Raw genomic sequence first — 21,633 nt, 5'->3', positions numbered from 1 at the left:
AGAATATTAACAAATGCAAGCACAATGAGTGCAGTCTAAGTTTTGATTGCTACTATTTACTGTCCTTTTTTAGCTTTTAAAATATTCCTTCCTCTAAGAAGTCATTTGCAGTCCAAATATAATTATTTAAATTAAGCATTATTACTATCAAGAGGGTACAGCTAGCTGCCAGGTCAGGCAKTAGGAGTTCCTGTTGCTGTAAAAATATAATGAACTGAATTTACCATGTGCAAAAGATCACTTAACTCCTTAGAGAAATTATTTCTTGCAAAATAGTAGTAAGTAAATGCTTTGAAAATTTTTTATTCCCATACAGAAATAGAATTTCAAGAGGTAAAAGAAAAAGAAAACACATTCAATAAGCTATTTCATGCACTATCAGAATTTTAATATCACAATTGTAAAGCTAATAAACATCAAAAGAACTTCCATTCTTCCAGTGAGAATACAAACTGTTGGGCTATGCTGTATATTTTAAAACAAAAAATGCTTTTTGTATGTGCAATCAATTTTTTAAAAGAAAGCTGAGAAAAACACTTGGTTTATTCAATCATCAGTCTTTTTTTTTATCTTTATCTTTAAGAAAGTCCAAATAGCATTATTATAAAAATTTCTAATATATATAAGTCAGTTCAAAGACTGTTTAATGTGATTGAGAGGAGAGGTCAGATTATTATTCTAGCATGAGTAGCAGGCTAAATGCTTGGTCATTATAGTCACTACAGTACTGTGTCAAAGTCTTAATTAGCAAGGTATGACCTATCAGTGACCTTTAGAAATGGCAATTGATTATGCTAATTAGTGTATTTCTATAGAATACTCTTGCATTTCATTTAAAAGTATCCAAAGCCTGTTCATATTTGTTTGGAATGACTGTTTGTTTATGTGCTTTTGCTTCAGTAACCACATTATGTTTGTTGTGAAATCAAGGTATGCTTCAAATCCTGCTTGGGATATTGGTCTTTCTCAACAGACTAAGATTATTATGTGATTTCCATTGCTAAATGTGTTTCACTGGGACTAAAATTGGAGACAAAAGAAACTCACTGTACGAGACAGCCAGGGAGAGGGCAGCATGTTTGAATTTAAAAACTGCCTCAAGGTATTTCTACAGATTCAAAAAGTTTTGAGAGAAATGTAACTTAAAGAATATTTAGTATTAAGATTTCTCATAGTACTTTGCATCTTGAATGTGCTTGCAGGAACAAAGAGAAAGACTGTGATTGTTTTGTACTTGTATGCTATGTCTATTTTCTAAAGTACCTCTAGAAATTTTCCTGACACTTTTACTGTTCCTCTTTGACATTGTGGTTTCTAGAGTTGGGCAAGAGGTGGAATTATCTCAAGACTCAAATCGTACACCTTTCCAAAGGCTGGCAGCAAAAAGGTGCATCATACAGTCTTTTTAGGTTTTTGATTGAGTTAAAAAGACTTACACTTGGCTAATTTCCCTTCTTTTCTCCTTTGGCTTGCTGGTATTAAATGTCTGTCTTGACTACTAATGATCAAACTGTGAAGATTTTATAACCTTTCTGCTTCATTCCTAATCCTTTGCATAATCGTGGTCTTGATTTTATATAAATAAAGCAGTAGCTTTAAAAAAGTTTAGGTTTTTTTTTTTTTTTTTAAGTAATTTCTCACATTCCAAAATATAAACACTGTTTCCCACATGTCTGCAAATAAYATGCAAATGATAAAATATGCTTTTAAAAATAGTCCCTTATATGAGAAAAAAATGATACTTCTAGTGAGAAATATCACTCCTAATCAGAAAATTGGCTTGCTTGCCCAGCTATTAATAAGCACATTTAGGGAACAATTTATTCATAATTATTTTTGCAGAAATTGTGTGCACAAATCTTGTTATGCATTGAAGTTAATTGCACCTGGGCAATTGTAGATTGTTGCAGCCCTCAGCAAAAAAGAATAGGTGACAAGAAGCGAGAGAGTCCAAGGGAACCCAGTCCTGTAGTAACGAGTGCTACATGCCCAGTAAATGCTGCTATCCATTAATCTATATAGTTGTGAATATGGTTTTAAGGACTTTGTCTGCATGCTGAGAATTATGTGCTTGTCCATGTGACTCTTGCAGTTTATTTATTTATTACCATTTGCTCTTGAACAAAAACAAGCAGGTAGAAGAAGCCATAGAGCAGAGCTGCCATTCAGAGTTGAAACCTATGTTTGGTATTTACTGTATTTAATCATATTAATATATAACAATTGCATTTGTTTTTCATAAATAATTCAGTTCACTTGTATACTGAAGTACAGATGATTGTTGATGTCTGCATTTTTTCCAAGGTCTTGCAGAACCTATACTTCATTTTTAGTGTGCTGTCCTTATGTACCAATACACATAGAGTGTCTGGGATCTTTCTAAAGTCACTCAGAAATTTTGCCGTGATGCTGCTTATCGGACAAAAGAGTATTTTGGTTTTGTTCAGAAAAGTGAACACTGTGGGATCTGAATTCACCAGGTGTAAATGGAAGAGGTTTGTTTGCTGCTGTTTGTTCACCTAGTAAAGCCTGAGCTGCTCTCTGGTTGCCCTCTACAATCACATGCCCACTTGCTGCACAGAGCAGACTTAAGTAGACTGACACAGAAGGATCGATCTTTTTAGAAAAGCAATTTGAGGAGTTCAATTTGGCCGTTGTTTGTGTGTGCTTATTCTGAATACTCAACCTCACAAGCTTCATATTGCCAAATATAGCCCCTAAGCTAAAAGTAAAGTTCAGCTACTACCATTCCCAACGTTTACTATCCCTGAAGCCCAGGATGCATTTTCCCTAAAAACCTGCTTAATTAGGAAGCAGGTTCTCAATATGTCAAAAATTTTCAGACAATAAAAATGAACACCTTTGGGCTGTTGAATTTATTCAGACTAGGAAATCAGAACATTAAAAAAAAAAAAAAAAAAGACTTCACAGCCTCGTTTGGTAGGTACAGGTTTATCTCCAAAATCAAAATATTTCTTGCTATTTTATTCATTCATACAGAGTGATATTTTAAATGAACTGGTGCCACCTCATGGCAATAGGAAGTCTTAGTCAAAGCTCAGTGAGTAGTTAGCTAATAAAATCTTTGTCATGCTGCATTTGGATAGACAGTTTGGTTTAGTCACAAAAGAAGATGTTATAGGCCTAAGTATATATTTATATTAATAAAAATCAGAGTTAATTGACATGACAAGCAACCATACTTGCTGTACTGATTGCTTTCATAATAATGATCTTTACTATAAAAATTAGATTTAAATAGAAGCTAGGATAAAAAATTTATCCTTTAAAGTGGATGATTTTTCTATATTCCTCTTTTACTGGGAGAGCAAATCCATAGGCATTGTATTCATTCACTGTTTTTTGTAAGACTAATGTGACTAATCCTCTAGCCTATTTACTGGTCATGTAAAGATGAAGATCTCTTGCACCGAAAAAGACCTGCAGAATTAAAGTTGTTTTTCTTTTTTAAAGTATGGGGCAAAAATTACTCTGGATTTAAATACTAGTTAAATAAATAAATTAATTAAATAAACTTGTGTTTCGATATTTTCATGGATTGAATTTATATTCGGTAACAGTAGCTGACCAAACTCTGGAGTTCACTGGGCAGCTTGTGGAAAGAAATAAAGTAGGGCTACCATGCATCTCTGGTTAGCTTGGAGCTACAGCTCTGCCAGTATCACTTTGCTTAGTAAGGGCTACAGGAAAGATTTCACTGCTTCAGTAAGGGGTAAGCTGCAGGACACCCCACAAGGCTTGGGTTCAGAGATTCTCCTCATGTTTTGTGGTGCACAGTTGAGACCGTCACAGAGCAATGCTCTATCTTGTAGGTGCTGCTTTTTGAATACTTGGTATTTCTACTCAGGAGAGTATCTGGGGGATAAAACTGACGGAAAGGACTTGTGCCTCCTTTAAAATTACCCCCTGAAGATACACTGTCCCAGATACACCCTTTCCCAGGGGTTCAGTATATTTTTTCTCTGCCTTTCACTCTTTTTTGGAACACTTGGCCAAGAATTGCTAAAATCACTCTGCCCTCTGTACTGTATACTCTGTATACTGTAAGTATAATTCCATCTGATTCTTTTTTGAAACTGCAGCTTTGTGAATGTTTTGCAGGTACAGCAAATTCTCCTTTTTTTTTTGGAGCTTACCAACCTCTTTGGATGTCTTAATTTCTATTTTTGGGTGTCATTCTGCTAGAAAGATGAGAAACAAAAGAAAAAAGCTGATAGTCTATCAATTACTCTAATTTTTGTTTCATTTTGTTACATAAAGAAAAGGGACTAAACTGCAGAAAAAGGTTTCCCTGTTCTTGAAAGGATCACACAGGATTTATCTTGAAAAGATCTGTCACAGGTCACAGATGGGAGAGAGCAGGTTATAACTTGTACCATACTGGGGTGCACAACCCTGCAAGAGCCAGCCTTTAGCCAAGGAGCTCTGCAGTAGGCTGGGTTAGTGCTAGGTAGGTTTTATGAGGTCCATTTCCCCAAAAGGAGTATCAAACAGAAGGGTGTTTTTTGAACTATACCTGAAATGTAGTAGGGAAATAGGTCATTTTTTCTGCCCCGGATCATCACAGAGCAGACAGACTGGCCCAAAGCATCTGGTCCATAATAACTCATTTTTCAAGCTTATTAAAATAATTTCTGTTTACCCTTGTTTCATCAAAGTAATAAAAGTGAGGTCATTCTGTAACACCCGCAAGAAAAACAGTGGGCTGTTTTTAAAAATTATTTTAATTTCTCTTTGACCTAGATATAGAGAGAGATTATGTCAGGCATGAGGGACAGAATAGATAAAAAAGAAATCCTTAGGACTTCTAGTGTTACATGGAAGCAAGTAAATTTAACATCTGCAGAATAAGATTTGTGCAACCCTTTTCAGTTAATTCTCTCAGATTAAAAGTGCTAAAATATTTTCCATAACTTTTTATGCTTTAGCTCTGTGTGTTTTATTTGGCCTGCCTATTTGCTCAAGAAATAATCTCCATAATGAGATGAGCTTTATTTGATCTTTTTCCTACTCTCTAATTCTTACCTACATTTCTCTTGTAATCATTATGCCGTAGTCATCTGGAAAAAAAAATGCATTTAACTTATCTCTTTGTTGCTAAACAGAAAAATTCTATTTGTGTGCTACAGCAACAGTCACCTATTGCTTCCTCTGCTGATGAAGCAGCATCTTTTAATCCTTATGTGCTCCAAAGAACAAGAACACTCATGGGAGTTGATAGAGGTAGGCACAGTATTTGCATCATAGATTTAAAAAAAAAAGAAAATCTGTTAGAGGTCTATATTCCACCCATATTTCTTTATTTTCTTGCATATATTCTATGCTATTTCATGTATTGGGATAGCAAGTATCATAGTTAAAACCTGGTAACACTTTGCCAGATGTCAGCATCTGTACAGCATCTGTAATGGAACTGATTTAAGAGAAATCCCTTTTCCCTTTTGAGGTAGAAGACTTTTATCTTATTGGCTGTAAAACCTGCATCCTCCCAGTCGGTAAAAATAAAAGAAGTGTGTGCCCCATTGAAAAGCCCTAAGCATGTGCCCCAAGAAATGTACCAAGCTGGTCCCTAGGCTCTCTGTAAAATGTAATTAAGAGTGCCTAAAAAGAATAAAGAATTGCCTGACATAACAAATAGAAGATATTAAAGTAACGGGCACCTCCTAAAGCTCCTTCTGCCAAGAACCATAGGACTTACACAGCTGTTCTGTATAACATAGGAAGAAGTGTCTTTTGGTTTCCCATTTATCCAGTTGCTCTGTAGTTACAGCACTCCCTCAAATGGAGGTCGCTCTTTTGGAGGATATTTTAAACTACTTGTAGCTGGGCTACATGTAGGGTCTTGGTAATGCTCTTAGTAAAGCAAACTCAAAGATGAGATTGTGGGACTGATGATCCTGAGCATGGAAAGAATGAATGTAGTACCTGTAGCAGGAGAATGTTTTTAAAATCTGTAATTTGTTCACTGCTTGAACTGCAGCTGATCAAAGAGAGGCCTTACCCATGGACACTGAGGTCTACGAAAGTCCATATGCTGATCCAGATGAAATGAGACCAAAAAATGTCACTCTTGATAGGAATTTGTTAAGCCTGGAGGATGGTGAGCTTGGCTCTGGCAACTTTGGAACAGTAAAGAAAGGCTTCTATAGGATGAAAAAGTAAGTGGTCCCTTCTGTTTTTATGGAGCCAAATGTACAGTGTTTTTATGGAGTCAAATACAAGCTTTAGCTTGTTTTTTTTTTTTTTTGGAGCAAAAATAATGCTTGCATGTTATTTGATGTGACAGACTGTACCTACAGGAATTTGAGCTAAAATTCACCAGCTTCTCTTCTCTTACACCCTCTTTTTTCCTTTGAAATGAGGAAGCTCTTTGCCTATAACAGAGTGACCTTCCAGCCATTATTTTTGTCTATAAATTGGGGAAATGCCCCTTAAGACTATTTTCTGTCCTAGCAGAGATAGTATAACGGGGAGCTTTCTGCCATATTCCATAGTTTGGATTGGTAGCTATGCCTCTTGGCATTTCTACTCTACATGGCCTCTCTATGAGAAAGAGGGAGCTATGGACAGTTTTATCCTGCCATAAAATTGCTGTTAGAACAGATCCTATTTGTACTGTCAGGAATAGGAGCACCTGACCATTTATGTATCTGCATAAATTAATGCTACCAGGATGCTGTTTAAGTACCTGGATTGATTGTGTATAGGCTTTCAATGGAATTCTTTCAATAATCACATACTTTAGGTAGCCTTTTCATTATTCCTGGTCTTTTCATGAGTTGAGAATAACTAGAAAGGGCAAAAATATTTTGTCCAATACCTTTGGGTTTGGGCTGGTTAAGACCTTAGTGACTGCTTATAGTTCCTTGAGATTCCTCCCATTCTCTCTCTTTTACTTAGCTCTTTTCAGTCTTCTAAGAACTTGGTAGAGAGGGATTCCTGTTACGGTTGTTTTTCTTTTTCCCCCCTCTGCACATTCAATTCTTTCTTTTCTCACAGTTTGTACTATGTGCACAGAAACACTGGTTGCAGATTGCGTGCATTTTTATGCAGATTTTTCTTCAATTAACCCCAGAACTGGATTTTCTTTTTTAGGGGGTCCAAGCCAGTGGCTGTAAAAATTCTTAAGAATGAGAGTAATGATCCAGCTGTAAAAGATGAATTACTGCGAGAAGCAAATGTAATGCAGCAACTGGATAATCCATATATTGTCCGAATGATAGGCATATGTGAAGCTGAAGCCTGGATGTTGGTAATGGAAATGGCTGAACTTGGGCCCTTGAACAAATTTTTGCAAAAAAATAGGTATGTAAGTTTTGATATCATTTTCTAGGATTTATCTAAGAGGAAAAAATAAATATATCTTTTTTTTTTTTTTTTTGGTCTTTAATGCAATTTTAAATTGTAGCACTATTATTTTAATAATTAATTACAATATTTACTCTTACTTGAGGCATGATTGTGTTGCATGTGTCTGCCCGCTTTCAAATATTGCTGGTAAAACAGAGCATTCTAAATAGGTGAAAATTTCCAGATGTCTTTTAATTACTCGTTTGCTGATATGATCACACTTTTTCTTTCCCTGGACATCCTTCCACTGCCAATTCTAATTAAAACTTAGCAAAGCCTAAGTGAAAAAGGTTGCTGTTATGATATGGGAAGGTCATAGTGCAAACTTGTATTGTAGCTCCATGAAAAATCATGAAAATGAACTACTGACCTCTTAAAAGATTCAATTATGATTTTCAGACATGTCACAGAAAAGAATATAACAGAGCTGGTGCATCAGGTTTCCATGGGGATGAAATACCTGGAGGAGAGTAACTTTGTGCACAGGGATCTGGCTGCAAGAAATGTATTATTAGTCACCCAACATTATGCCAAAATCAGTGACTTTGGACTTTCTAAAGCTCTCAGTGCTGATGAAAGTTATTACAAGGTAAGGTTTGCACAGGATATAAAATCTGAATAGCAGTATAAAGTAACAAGATTATTTTCAGTTGAAGTGCTGCTGTTTTCTAATCCTGAAAATCAAAACAGTGTAATAGATAAAACATCTATTATTTTTTAGTTTGTAGTAACTCACTGAAATAGATTTTCTATTCATCATCATGATGAAAGACATCTATATGTCATCATCAACATGATGACATATATATGATGAGATGGGTAGGAGGAAAAAGCCAATTCCTTGTGGCTTTACTTATTTTTTAATAAACTTGTAAATGCAAGGTTGAAATTTACTGTGGAAATTGCATACTTCTATATTTTAAAGGAGGAAAATGCCTTTGTTGCAATTCAGCACACATTTTTTTTTCACCATCTCCGAGTGAAATTTAGGCCAGCACACTCCGCTGTTGACTGACAGAACTGTACTGTAGGAGTGTGCTGAAAGAAGATAGCTGGTAAATAATCACTTGAGCTATGTAGAGTTTGTTTAGCTTGGCTTTAAATTAATTGGACTTCTCTACAGCTAAAGGGATGGAAATAACTGCCACATTTAATAAAGTAAAACCATCCTTGTGGGAGACAGGTTCTCTACATTTCTGCATCTTCTATTCTGATGTAGCGTTCCTGCAGTTCAAGTTATTTCTTCCTTCTGCCTTTTGCCCTTCACCATCCCTTTAAAGCCAATAAACCAAACCATGCAATGGAGCAGAGGAGGAACAAGCAAATGCTACCTTCTGATGGCCTTCCTGTGGGAACAGTAACTATTGCCAGCTAGTTATTGGCAAAAGAAAAAGATAAAACACCACAAAACAGTAACATCTTAAACCAGTACATCCAGCCTAGCCAGAGCTGCTTGCCAGAGGGCTGAGACTTGGCATTAGCAGCTGTTGCCCGTACAGTGCCACAAAATGTGTTGGGAGGCCATGGAATCACAGAATGCTTAAGGTTGGAAGGGACCTCTGGAGGTAACCTGGGCCAACCCCTTGCACAGGCAGGTCACCTAGAGCACATGGCACAGGGTCGAGCACTGCACTGGGGTACCTCGCATCACGATGAGGGTCCCTTGGCAGAATCTGATCAAATTGTCCTTCGCCAGAAGGCAGCCACTTGGAAATGTAGCATCATCTTCAAGTTGGATGGGCCTCAGCGTGGCTGGGTGTCTGTCTCTTGCCCTCTTGAAGAAAGTCTAGATTTTTAAGGAGCAGCTTAAAGTTTAAAGTCACTGCAAGCATACCTCCCAGTCATTTAGTTAAGCTTTACTTTGCCATAACATTTATTTCTCTGCTTTATTTAGATAGTGGAAGATTATGAACAGTTTAGTAATAGCTTTGAATATGCTCCTACATGTTTTTCCTTAACACCAACTATATCAAAAATGTTACAGTACTTAGTGCAAATATCGGCACATAGTTTGACTCCTTTCCGGTTACATTTTCTAAGTTAACTTGGGCTATATAAATTCTGATATTGTTTACTGCTTACTACTATGTCTTCTTTTTTCTATTATTATTTTAGGCACAAAGTCATGGAAAATGGCCAGTTAAATGGTATGCTCCAGAGTGTATGAATTTTTACAAGTTTTCTAGCAAAAGTGATGTCTGGAGCTTTGGGGTTTTAATGTGGGAAGCTTTTTCTTATGGACAAAAGCCATACAAGGTGAGTAATTATAGCTGTCAATTTTTCTTTCTTGTTAAATTCAGAATATATTTGGACTTTCCTACCTTGAAGGGTTGTTACAGGTCAAAATAGGCCTTAGAAGCCCATCTGCAGCAACAATTTAATCAAACGATGGCCCCAAAATTGGCTCTGGGCCTCTCTCTGCCTAATGCTACCATGTATGCTGTAATGACTTGTAACTCACACAACTGTTTTGATCATCCTGTTCCAGGGGATGAAAGGTGGCGAAGTCGCACAGATGATTGAAAGAGGAGAACGAATGGAACGTCCCGAAGTCTGTCCAACTGAAGTCTATGATTTAATGAAACTGTGTTGGACGTACAAGTGAGTGTGATGTGATGTTCTCTCTCCTAAAGGCAGTTTATTTTAGTCTACTTAATAGCCAGAAAGGAAAGAAAAAAGGCATTTCATACTTCAAATGAAAATGATTTGAGGTAATTATGGTGTATGCACAAAGCTGAGTTTGCACATCCGGTACATTTTTTTTTTTGCCTTAAATGTTGCGCTCAAATACGAAAAATAGAGTATTGTCAAAACCAGTAAGTCCTCAGAAATATCAGTCTAAAGTATTTGGAAAAGAATGTTTGAAATGGAGCAGATTTTTTTTTTCTATTTAGGGTTGTATTTTGTTTCATTTTCCTTCCCAAAGCCTTTACTGAAACTATAAAGTTACATTATTCCAAAATACTCCTTTCATTTCTCAGTCCTAACTATTTTGGCCTTCTTTTTTGCCTCTCTTGTTTCAACATGTCCTTAACTTGGATTCCATCATTTCAATTCTTATTTAGCACTTAAGAAACTTTGCATATTGGAGGAAAAAAATATAATTTAAGACCTGTAGAAGTCACTTTTTACCTGTAGGAAAATTTCCACATAGCACCCAGATCCCACTGTGACATGACTTACTCTTCCAGTTTAGAGGATGTTTCTGTCAAACAAATGTCTTTGAATTCCATTTCAGGAGCCGTAGTGCTTCACTTTTAGATAAGTTGCTTCTTTATTAGCTTATTGTACCTAGTACTCAAGAATAAGTATGGAGCCATAAAATAATTTCTGCCTTTCTGCTTGATTCAAAGAATCACTAACAGTTGTCTTTGAGTAATCCAGGATCATTTGTACTCAAATTATAAAACCGTAAATAATAGTATTTAATAACTGTATCAAAAAAGAATATTGCTGTCTGTATAGCTATATTAAAATATCCCTGATAAAGGGAAGGGAAAGAAAGGGAAGGGAAGGGAAAATGCAGTAAGGCTGCTCAGTTAGGCTGACTGCTGAAGTCAGACAGTAGAGCTATGTCAGTGTTGCATACTTTGGCCAGCACTTGTTCTCAGTTTAGTCACATTCTTCCAAAACAACAAAGATCTGCAGACACAGGAGCAGACAGGATATTATGGCCATACATCCTCTTAGTGGTGCTAAGCCATTTCTTATAATTGTAGTACCTATTTTAAGGTGCACATTACTTTGTAAAATACTATTTTTTCTAGATTATTACTGAAGTAAATGAGTTATATGAGTATATGAGTAAAAGGGTGCTGATTTAGCATTTCTTTCACATAGTACATTCAAAGATCATAATCCCCAAAATAAAAAAAATGCAAGTATGTCCACTTCCTGGCTTATCTGAGGTGGTATTTACCACTTGATTTTCATTTTGCAGTAGAATATTGGTAGTCTTAAAGGCATTGCGAGCAGCTTTAAATGAGCCACGACTGAGGAAAAGTCTGAAGAGGTACAAAGCCACCCACAAGCCTTTTACAGTGTTCTCCTTCCCACAAAGTGATGTTTGTCTTCTTTTCACAGCATTGATGACCGGCCAGGATTTGTTGCAGTTGAGATGAGATTACGTAACTACTATTACGATATTTCCCACTAACAACACAAAGAACAAGAGTTTCCTCTGCCTTCAGCAAGCACCTTTTGAGAAGCTGCAGCCATTCATGTGTTTAGTTTTCAAAATGAGTAGTTTGGATTTTTTTGTTCTGCCACTTTCAACCTGTAAAGGTCTAAGCTAGGCCCTGTGTGTCAAAATGCCTTTGCTTGCTTTCTGCACAATATCCAGCCCCAATACAGGATGTGAAAAGTGGTGGGACCTCAAAGTACGCAGAAAGGACAGCAGCACATATGCTTGGCCTTCTGCTACGTTCTGTTTTATTATGTTTTATTTTCACCTTAGTGACGTATTTTGCTGTGGTGTAAAGCCTATTTAATTTCTTTTTTTTTTTTTTTNTTTTTTTTTTTTTTTTGTATTTGAGTGCAGATGGGGATTGAGAGCCATGTTATTACTTTTCTTGGCCCTCAGATACATGGAGTCTTTCCAGCCTTACCCCTCCCCACGAGGGAATGTCATAAACACTCCTCACTGTTTAAGAAATTCACTGTGAAAGTCTGTCAGTCACTTTGACCGACAGCGTGACTGATTTTGTCTTGTCCCTTTTTAAGTAAATTCTATTCTTTTCAGTACTAATGTAAACTGAGAGCATCTGAGAGATGTGAATTTCTAGTGTTTAGAAAGAGAGTTCCCACTCCCAGAGGGCAGTATTTTCTTTCTGTTAAACCTAGAAACTCGGGGATATGTTCTCATCTGGGGATCTGGGGACAAGACGTATCAGCACCTAAAAAATGATTCAGGGTTTTCATATAAAGTCCGTGACTCTGTTTCCTAAAAAGCCAGCTGTGCAGTGAAAGGTAAAGAACAGCACCTTTCCCTCCCTGTCCTTCTTCAGCTCTCCCCAGGTGTCTCTGGGGTTTACCAAAGCTTCTCATGCAGCAAAGTGAGCAGCAAACACGTCTTTTAATCTTTCTTTAAAAGCGTTTGAGATTCATAACAGCTCATCAGCTTTAAAGCTAAATTTCACCCCCTAGCTCAAGTATTTTTAAACCGGCTTATGCTTACTTTGTCCTCTTCTAAATGCATTTGCCTCATAATAGTCCTGTCTCTTGCACAAAACTGCAAACCGCATAGGAAAAGGCATTACTTTTTTCTTCGTAATGCACAATGCAATGTCTCCAATACTGTATTAAGTATAGCAGTRATAACAACAGATAAGGTAGTTGACCTCTATTCCTATCCATACCCTTATCTTTCTTTGTTCTATCTCATTTTCTAGGCATAAAAAATTTCTATCACTTATCTTCTGCAAGCAGTCACTTTACTGGCATTTATGTATATCTCAGGAATCTGCACATTGCATCTATTGGGTTAGGTTTCAGATGAATATGAAAACTAACATTTAGAGATAGATATATTTATTGTGCAAAGTTGTTTAAGTTACCTATGTTTAACTGTGGTATTATCAAGGTTTCCTAAGAGATGCAGTGGTATTTTTCTCTCTAGAGAAATTGAAGGAACTGATGGCAATTGTAGTGTGAAAGTATTAACTTTTAGTCTATGATAAACTATAAACAAATATAAGATTCAATGTAAAAAAAATTGTCTACTTTGAATAATTTTAGGGTCTGCTATTCCAAAAATAACTGATAATTTTTAGTAGTTTAATTTTTGAGTGTCCAAGGCAAAACACATAAGAAAGCATATGCTACACAGAGACTCGGTAAAAGGAACTATGTTTCAGATTTGACCTGACCCAACTGTGATTTATAGTGAAGCTGATCAATTTGTAGTTTGTTGGAGTTTTTTTAAGAAACATTTTCTATGAGATATATCTAGAAATTGCCTATAGTTGTATGTATGTGATTTTTAACATTATTCCTTTTTCAGAGAAACTGTCAGCTCTATGTGTACAGTCAGTGCATTCATGGGCAGACCGGTCATATGTCAGTTGCAGAAATGCTCACCAGCCAGCAGGAGGCAGCACTCAATTTCTCTGCGATATATATATATGTCTTAGAGTGTTGCTGATGGAACAAAACTGGGGATTATTTCTTCCACTTCCTTCTGAGTGAATGTCCTGATTTGGTGTTACTTAAGTATTTCTAACTTTGCAATACTGTAATAAGAGTTTACAATTTATAGGATATGAGATATTGTGAAATCACTGGGTTTGATTTTTAAGCTGAGATTAAAGACATTCTCTTATAAAGCATGCTGATGTAAACTGTTGTGTATGTGCTTCTGTCAAATGCTGAGATATACCAAATCACTGTAACTGTTCATCCTGTGGAAAGCCTGGACTTCCCTTATTGATACTGGACCACTAGTGCCGTAACAGGGAAGTTCACTAAAGCCTGGGACTGCTTCTGAAGTGAGTTATTATTTAGGAACCACAGGAAAGCTCCCCCAGATCTGCTCGCTGCCGCACCAAAGCCCCCAGCTTTGCTGGGCTGCTGCTCGGCAGCGTTGGGGCTCCGGGAGGGCAGGGACGGCAGTGGTCAGTGCAGTCTGCCATCTGCTGCGTGAGGATTCCAGCTTCACAGGCTGGAATCACTACGTACGTGTTAAGTAAGTTGCTCACGCCAGGGTGGTAACCTTGGAGCCCCCCTTAAACAGGCTCGTGTTTAGATTTTCTGGAAAAGCAAGAGCAGTCTTCTTTCATTTAACTCCTCAGCAATACAAAGATGGGAGGTGATCACCTGTAAGTACAGGTAACAATAAAAAGACCAGAAGACAGAGGACCTCTCCAGATCCTTAACTTGGGCAGGGTTCATGGGGAATTTACTATCACCAACTCCTGCGGGTGTTTCCTCGAGAAACAGCTGACAAGAAGGTCTCCTTTTGGGTAAGGAAGCTGTGTGGCAGGATCCTGCCAGGAGGCGGCGATGCTTGAACACATTTAGTCCTGAGCGCTTGTCTCTAAACACTTTATTTTGTAGCCCTGCGTGTTTAGAATCATAGAATCATAGAATGCCCAAGGTTAGAAGGGACCAGAGGTCAGAGTCCAACCCCCCTGCTCACGCAGGGTCACCTAGAGCACGGGGCACAGGGCTGCATCCAAGCGGGTTTTAAAGATCTCCAAAGAAGGAGACTCCACAACCTCTCTGGGCAACCTGTTCCAAAAGTTTGGAACCTGTTCCAAATGTTTGATTCCAGTTATTCCTATGTAAATATGCAGTACAAAGTGCCATGTTAATTTATTTACCATTTGCTGTGAAGCAAGATCCATGTGAATATAAATCATGATATTTGCGTTGCATAATTACCAGGTATTTTCGAGACACTTTGCCCCCATTTTCTCTAACCAATGTCAGGATCAGGAATTCCAGATAGAGCAACAGCAAACATGTCCTACGTGCACAGAAAAGGGGGTGAGTTGTTCCTGAGCAAGAGAGATGCCTTCCCTGGACTGAAACAGACGTAGCTACCACAGCTCAGGGATGAATCAGGGCTTCTTATCAATCATGTGAGAATGTTACAGAAGTTGGGGATTGGAAAAGGACTGTGATTGTGTGGAATGATGCAGGGTAACATTGAACTAACACATAGTTACCAGCCCTAAGCGCAGACAGGACAGAAAGCACCTCATGTAGGAAAAAAAAAAAAATCGTAGAATCATAGAATTCTTAAGGTTGGAAGGGACCTCAGAGGTCATCTAGTCCAACCGCCCTGCTCACGCAGGGTCACCTAGAGCACGTGGCACAGAGCTGCATCCAAGCGGGTTTTAAAGATCTCCAAAGAAGGAGACTCCACAACCTCCCTGGGCAGCCTGTGCCAGGGCTCTGTCACCCTCACTGTCAAGAAATGTTTCCTTAAGTTCCTGTGGAACTTTTGGTGCCTCAGCTTGTGGCCGTTTCCTCTAGTCCTATCGCTGGCCACAACTGAAAAGAGGCCGCCCCCTCCTCCTCACTGCCTCCCTTGAGGTATTTAGACACGCTGATCAGGTCCCCCCTCAGCCTCCTCTTCTCCAGGCTGAACAGGCCCAGCTCCCTCAGCCTTTGCTCATAGGGCAGATGTTCCAGGCCCCTGATCATCCTGGTAGCCCTGCGCTGGGCTTTCTCCAGCAGTTCCACATCCCTCTTGTCCTGGGGAGCCCAGAACTGGACGCAGTACTCCAGATGTGGCCTCACCAGGGCTGTGTATAGGGGGACGATCACCTCCCTTGACCTGCTGGAGACACTTTTCTTAATGCACCCCAGGATCCCGTTGGCCTTCTTGGCCACCAGGGCACACTGCTGCCTCATGGTCATCTTGTCATCCACCATGACACCCAGGTCCCTCTCTGAGGGACTGCTCCCCAACCGGTCCACCCCTAATCTGTACTGGTGTCCGGGGTTATTCCTCCCCAAGTGCAGGACCCTGCACTTGCCCCTGTTGAACCTCATGAGATTTCTCTTCGCCCAGTCGTCCAGTCTGTCCAGGTTCCTCTGGATGGCAGCACAGCCCTCAGGGCTATCAGCTACTCCTCCCAGTTTGGTATCATCAGCAGACTTGCTGAGGGAGCACTCCAGCCCTTCATCCAGGTCGTTAATGAATAAGTTGAACAGGACTGGACTGAGGACCGACCTCTAGGGAATACCGCTAACTACAGGCCTCCAGCTGGACTCCGTGCCACTGACTACCACTCTCAAAATCCATCCATATGTTTCTTGACAACCACAGTGCAGAAACCTGAAACTAGAGGCAAAGATTCAGATGGGGAAAGTCCGTTTCAGGGTTCAATAGCACCACTTCCCAGGTGCTGCACTGCATGGTGCAGAGCAGATATGCAGGAGCCTGGGAGATGAGCAGCTCTTGTCCCTGCTGTCCCTGCCTGCGGGCCAGGGGATGATTGGGAGGCTGCAGTGCCTCATTCAGCAGCCAAATGTCACCTCCTGTACACATAGGGAGCCAGCGCTGAGCCTTTGCAGGCAGTCTGCGACATGACCCCAGGTGTGCAGCCAGATTTGGCACTGTCAAAGGAGGGAAGGAATGATGAGAAAGGTGAGGTGTGTAAGGAAAGGAATTATCTTCCTTTAGATGGGCTAATGTTGCTGGGAAAAGGCAGTCACGTATCCTGGCGACACACTACTGAAAGAGTAACTAACCAGAAACAACATCCCTGCAACCACCTAGCTCTCTGAAGCTGAGCTGGTGCCATGCGTCACTCACCAAGCGAGTGTTTTCCTCTGCTGTTGTAATTGCTGTGTTAATTGAGGTGAATACCCACGCGCTTCCTCAGAATATAATTAACACTGCTCTGAGTCTCAGCACAGCTTCCCTGCGGCTGGGAGCTCTGCGCGTTCCGTGATAGCCGGAGAAGCAGGGGAAATGAGGAGACTGAGATTCCTTTGCTGGCCACCAACATTTGTGATGATGAATCCAAATAGTACCTCAGTGACCAGGCCTGTAATCCAGAGCGTTAACTCCCCACATCTGTCCACTATCACAGGTGCTTGACACCGGACAAGAAAGGGCTCTTCGAGTCACACCTAAGCCTTGCAATATGGTGTCAAATAGCCAGCTCTTGGACAGAGCCCACTGCGGTGCAGAAGCAGCCTCCCAACATGCCTACAGCCACAGCAGGCTGTGTGCTGGCCTCCCTGGGCTTCCTGCAAGACCCACTCTCATGTTAGAAATGCACACTCACACACACACATAAAAAAAAATAATTTGCAAAAACAGGTTTGCTAAAAACGGGGGAATACCATAGCAACTTAGGTGAGCACTCAGCCCATGTGCCCAGCAAACGGCAGCTGAATTAATCTGCTCTTTCCTTCTGCTCCTCTCTTAGAGTGAAATGCAGCTGTTTTGAACAGTAGCAGGAGTGTTAGGATACCTGCTGCTACGTTACACGGCAGCACAGTTCACAGAGCACGTGTACAGCACTCACTTGCATGTTTTGAAAGAGCTGCTTAAGAGATTTATGCACTCCCACCATTTAATCCGACCTGTGCTTGGTAATGCCCTCTGCTCCTGACTCTATTCTTACTACACAGTCATATCTTTAAATCTGGTTTTAATCTGTGGGCAGATTTCATCAATGTTATCAAGCAGTTTCATTTAAACTGAGGTATCAGGTAACCTGTGCTCTAGCTCCGTGCAGCAACATGCAGCTGGAAACAGTTACTAATGCTGGCCTTGCCCTGAAAGACATCAAGAAAACTGCACTGAAAATAGAAAGAGTTAAAGAGGTTTCTTATCAGAAATGACCTGCAGAAACCAGATCACTGATGTTGACAGCGAGCAGAATTAAGGGTATTAGCTTTCCTTTCTCTTATACCTAGCTATGATGAAGATGAAAACCGGGGCAGTTGTGGCTCTAAATTACACCTTTATTGGGGACAGGGAAAAACTATCAAAAYGATTGAAGCCCTTGACTCAGAATTGCTATAACCACCTAGATTAGTAATATCGATTTTTGCAACTGGATTTGTGCAGTCATTCCAGGAATGACTGATCCATGGAGAGCTACCTCACTCTACTAGCAGCTTCTGAAAAGCTTCACTCTCCTGGTCACCCTGCTAACAGAGTCTTTTAAAACTGAGCATGTATTTAAATTAAAAGGTAGTAGTGTAGCATGGAGGCACCTGAGGCTGCTCATGGCTCACCTGAGGTCTCTGGCAGCTGCAGGTACACAGAGGTGCTACTGGCACAATCCTGGATGTGCCTACATTCCTCTCCCGGTGCATGAGCTCACCACCCAGGCTTTCCTAACACAAACACACTGTTGAATCGCCATCAATGCATGTCTGTCTTTTTACCTATTTTAAGAGCAGAGATCCACCAATATTACTGCTTCCCCAGGGCATGCGGTAGCCGGGTACTATTTTAAACACTTCAATCAGCCCTTCAGACTTCTTTTCCATCTGTCCATGCTGTGGATGATGCACAGAGGAAGCATGGCATTCCTCCTCCTATTCTTGTAGTTTCTGCTTAAAAGGGAAAGTCAGGACTGGCCACGATGATTCCCCTTTGTGCTGCAGCACTGCATGAGATACACCCCAGACTGCAGCAGGGACAGAATCATGCTGCAAAAATTCACCCTCCGGTGTCACATAGTGGCCAAAGTAATGCTAACCAGGACTCTCTGTACGCAAGCACCAGCACATAGCACTGAGGCTGTTGCCGGAGCTCCCACAGCTTTCTCCATGCCAGCTATTAAAAAAAAGAAGAGCATCAACACCACATATCCTATTTTTGCAAGGTTTCACTTTGGCCGTTCTTTGAGTTGTATAATTTAAGGAAACTGAGGCCTTAGGAAAGACAGATGCATGTGATTTGCTCAGACAGCTCTAGCTGGTCCGTGCCTTCCCCGCCTGGAACAAGGTCCCCGTGGGCCACAGGTCACACCGGTGGCAGGAGGGGCAGGCAGGAGGCATGCGGGACACACCGGGTGCCAAATGAGCCTGGCTGAGGGCAGCCACCCTGTGCAGGGCTACATATTCTGAGACCCAAGTCATGAAAGAGAAACAAATAATAAATAATAGTAACAAGGCRGGTGCAATGCTCTCATTTTTAATGTGTTTCCAGCGTTTCCTGTACCCCCGCCCTGCCGCAGCCTGGCCAAGCGGGCACCCCTGCACTCTAGTGCGTCTTGTCATAGGTGCCAGCGCCCTTGTAGGCGCCCACGTAGCCGCTGTTGTCGGTGAGCTCCTCGCGGCCTGCCAACCCCTTCCCCTTGCCGCTCTCGTCGAAGCGCTCCTTGTGGCTGCCCGTGTACTTGCTCGTGTCCGTCAGCCGCTCCACGGCGCCGGCCTTGGTGGCTTTCTGCGGCCACCACAGCAGGCGGGGGTTAGCCCAGAGAGGGCGGTCTCAGCACCGGGCTCAGCCCCGCGCCCAGGGCATTAGGGAAGGATTGCTCACCGTGACACCCACGTTGGCAGGCTCCTTGCCCTCCAGGAGGCCGTAGACAGCCTGCAGCGCCTCCTCGGGGGCCTTGCCCTTGAAGCGCTGGCCGCAGAGCTCCTTCATGGCCTGCTGGAACTGGGCGAAGGTGATGGTGCGGGCACCCTTGGTCCTGCAGGGTGGCACGGGTATCAACATGGGGCTCATGGACCTCGCCAGGCCCTGTGGCCACCCCCACACGCCCCACACAGGTTGTATTCACTCACTTGACTTTGTTGAAGACGATGTCAACGTCAGTGCTGGTCACAGCCTTGCCGTCCATGACTCCACACTCCTTGCACATCTTGGAGAAGTTCTTCCCTGTCATGTCATTGCCGCTGGCGGCCGTGTCACCATAGGTCGCAAACTTGCGGAAAGTCTCCTCCACCCCTGACATTGCCCTGTCTGAGGAAGAGGAACAGAGTGAAGAGCAGGAGGAAGGCCAGATAAGTGTGCAGGAGGTGGCTGGCAGGGGGATGTGGCCTGCTGGACTCTGATGGTGCCAGGTGACCGAGCCCCGCGTCTCCCTGGCCACCGAGGATTGTGCCCCGGCGCCCGCCTCACAGCCTGGGCGCAGCAGCGGCTCCAGCGCCCCAGCGCAGAGAGTGTCACCTCCGGCACATCRCAGCTAGGATGGGAAGGAGGAGGAAACCTCTGAGCAACTTCTCAGCCAACACAAGCATCCAAGACGCATTCCACACTGGGACAACTATTGACAGGCCCAGGGGAAGGGAGGGCGCACCTGAGGACAAGGCCACAGGAGGGCCATGCGCACCTGGACCGATGGTATCAGTTCCAGTTTGCCTTGCACATAGAAAATTCAACTAATGTGTCTTCCTTTTTTTTTTTTTTTTTTCTTTTTACATAATCTATTAACAGAAATATCTTATTTTTCTACTGAGCCAGTGGGATACTGCAAACCTGTCTAAAGCCACTGAATTTGCACAGCCAAAGCCTGTGCATGGAAGAAAGCTCTGCACATCCTCCCAATTTCCACAGCTTCACAGGTATGTGGGGAGGCATGGCCTTTTCCCTGTAGCTTGAACCCACTATAACTTCTGTAAGACAATGATATTGCCCCTGGTAGAGCTGGATAGGCATTGCACCAAGGGCCCTGGATGGTAAACAACACTTTATGCCTTTCAGACCAGTTCTGACCAACTGAAGGGGTTCTGTTTTTTAAAAATTGTACCTCTTTTGAACCGTGGAATACTTATTTTTAAGTGAAAATAAAAAATATTCCTAGTTTTAGGTCAAGCCAAAAGCCATTAAAAGAAGGCAAGGCTCCACAGGTGTGGAGAAAAAGCCCACAACTCTCAAGGAGTTCAGGATTTTTCCTCTTTGCTATCCTGTAGCTCCAAACCACTTCAGCTCTGCAATGCCATGAGCCTATGTGCTTCCGCGCTGCACAGCCTGTGTGTATGTGATAATGAATAAACCTAAGGGTTTATTTCCCTTTTTTTCCTTATATATCTCTTGCACTTCTTGGGTCAGACCACAAACTTGGGTCTCTTGGGTCTCTTGGGTCTCTGACCACAAACATTGCAAGACCCTAAACATCTTGATGGTAGCTCATATTTGACAGATGGCACTGTGAAGTTACTTCAATACATTTCAAACACATTGCTCTGGCAGAGTTAATACAGAGATTAAGTGATGAATGGATGAATGGATGTGCCAATGGTCTCTGCTCTTCAAGTCTCATGTGGTCATGTGTTGCATCCTCTCCACTTCCAACCATAGGACTTCTGAAAAGGCCAGGCCAAGGAAGTGCAGAACTTGGTCCCAAGAACTCAGATAAGTATTTGAGTCTATTGCCAGCTTGTCATGAGTTCAGCTTAAAACTGCATTCAGGGAGGGCTAAGGATGCTGAGGACACAGAGGAAGATCACCAAAAACAAAAAGAAAAGGAAAAAACAGTGTCTTATTAAAATAACATGAATAACATATAAAACRAAAGTACTCTAACACCATTTCACTATGCCCAAAATAGGCTAATCATTTTTAAAGAAATTTCAAATTACAAAGGGATATGTTATGTTGCTTAAACTGTCAGCTGTAGGAAGATGATTAATTCTACATCACCAATAAAATACTTAGCTGCAAAACACTGAGCAAAATGTCTTTTATAGCCATCAACTATAGAGAGGAAAGTGCTACAGCCTAGTCAATGCGCTTTGATCAGAATAAATGATATACTTATGGTGAGACTACAGCTGTATTTTGGAGTTCTTGTGTGAATTTCTCTTGGCAGAATAACCATCCACAGTCAAAATGGTCTA

The 21,633-nt window shown here is 41.2% G+C and overlaps 2 protein-coding genes across 3 annotated transcripts in view; one reads left to right on the top strand and one right to left on the bottom strand.

Moving 5' to 3' along the window:
* The window catches only part of SYK (spleen associated tyrosine kinase), a 28,558-nt gene extending 16,976 nt beyond the window's left edge, over positions 1 to 11,582 (top strand). The window contains exons 6-13 of one of the 2 annotated variants that reach the window (XM_026046574.1): positions 1,319 to 1,387; positions 5,151 to 5,244; positions 6,002 to 6,179; positions 7,117 to 7,326; positions 7,771 to 7,960; positions 9,487 to 9,627; positions 9,860 to 9,972; positions 11,455 to 11,582. In XM_026046574.1, the coding sequence (XP_025902359.1) occupies positions 1,319 to 1,387; positions 5,151 to 5,244; positions 6,002 to 6,179; positions 7,117 to 7,326; positions 7,771 to 7,960; positions 9,487 to 9,627; positions 9,860 to 9,972; positions 11,455 to 11,527 (1,068 nt within the window). In that variant the 3' untranslated portion in view covers positions 11,528 to 11,582. The remainder of the gene's footprint in view (positions 1 to 1,318; positions 1,388 to 5,150; positions 5,245 to 6,001; positions 6,180 to 7,116; positions 7,327 to 7,770; positions 7,961 to 9,486; positions 9,628 to 9,859; positions 9,973 to 11,454) is intronic. The other variant, XM_026046575.1, reaches the window with a different exon arrangement.
* Positions 11,583 to 19,051: 7,469 nt separating this feature from the next.
* LOC112953527 (tubulin polymerization-promoting protein family member 2-like) lies at positions 19,052 to 19,763 on the bottom strand. The gene is made up of 3 exons (XM_026046607.1): positions 19,579 to 19,763; positions 19,331 to 19,484; positions 19,052 to 19,234 (listed from the first exon to the last, which is right to left on the bottom strand). The coding sequence occupies exons 1-3, from the start codon at positions 19,746 to 19,748 to the stop codon at positions 19,052 to 19,054; spliced, it is 507 nt and encodes a 168-aa protein (XP_025902392.1). The 5' UTR covers positions 19,749 to 19,763.
* Positions 19,764 to 21,633: the final 1,870 nt, after the last annotated feature.

Source organism: Nothoprocta perdicaria, unplaced genomic scaffold, assembly GCF_003342845.1.
Source record: "Nothoprocta perdicaria isolate Ctin4 unplaced genomic scaffold, notPer1 scaffold_45, whole genome shotgun sequence".
Lineage (NCBI taxonomy): Eukaryota > Metazoa > Chordata > Aves > Tinamiformes > Tinamidae > Nothoprocta > Nothoprocta perdicaria.
The sequence above is the reverse complement of the archived record's forward strand: the minus strand, read 5'-3'. Positions and strand labels throughout refer to the sequence as shown.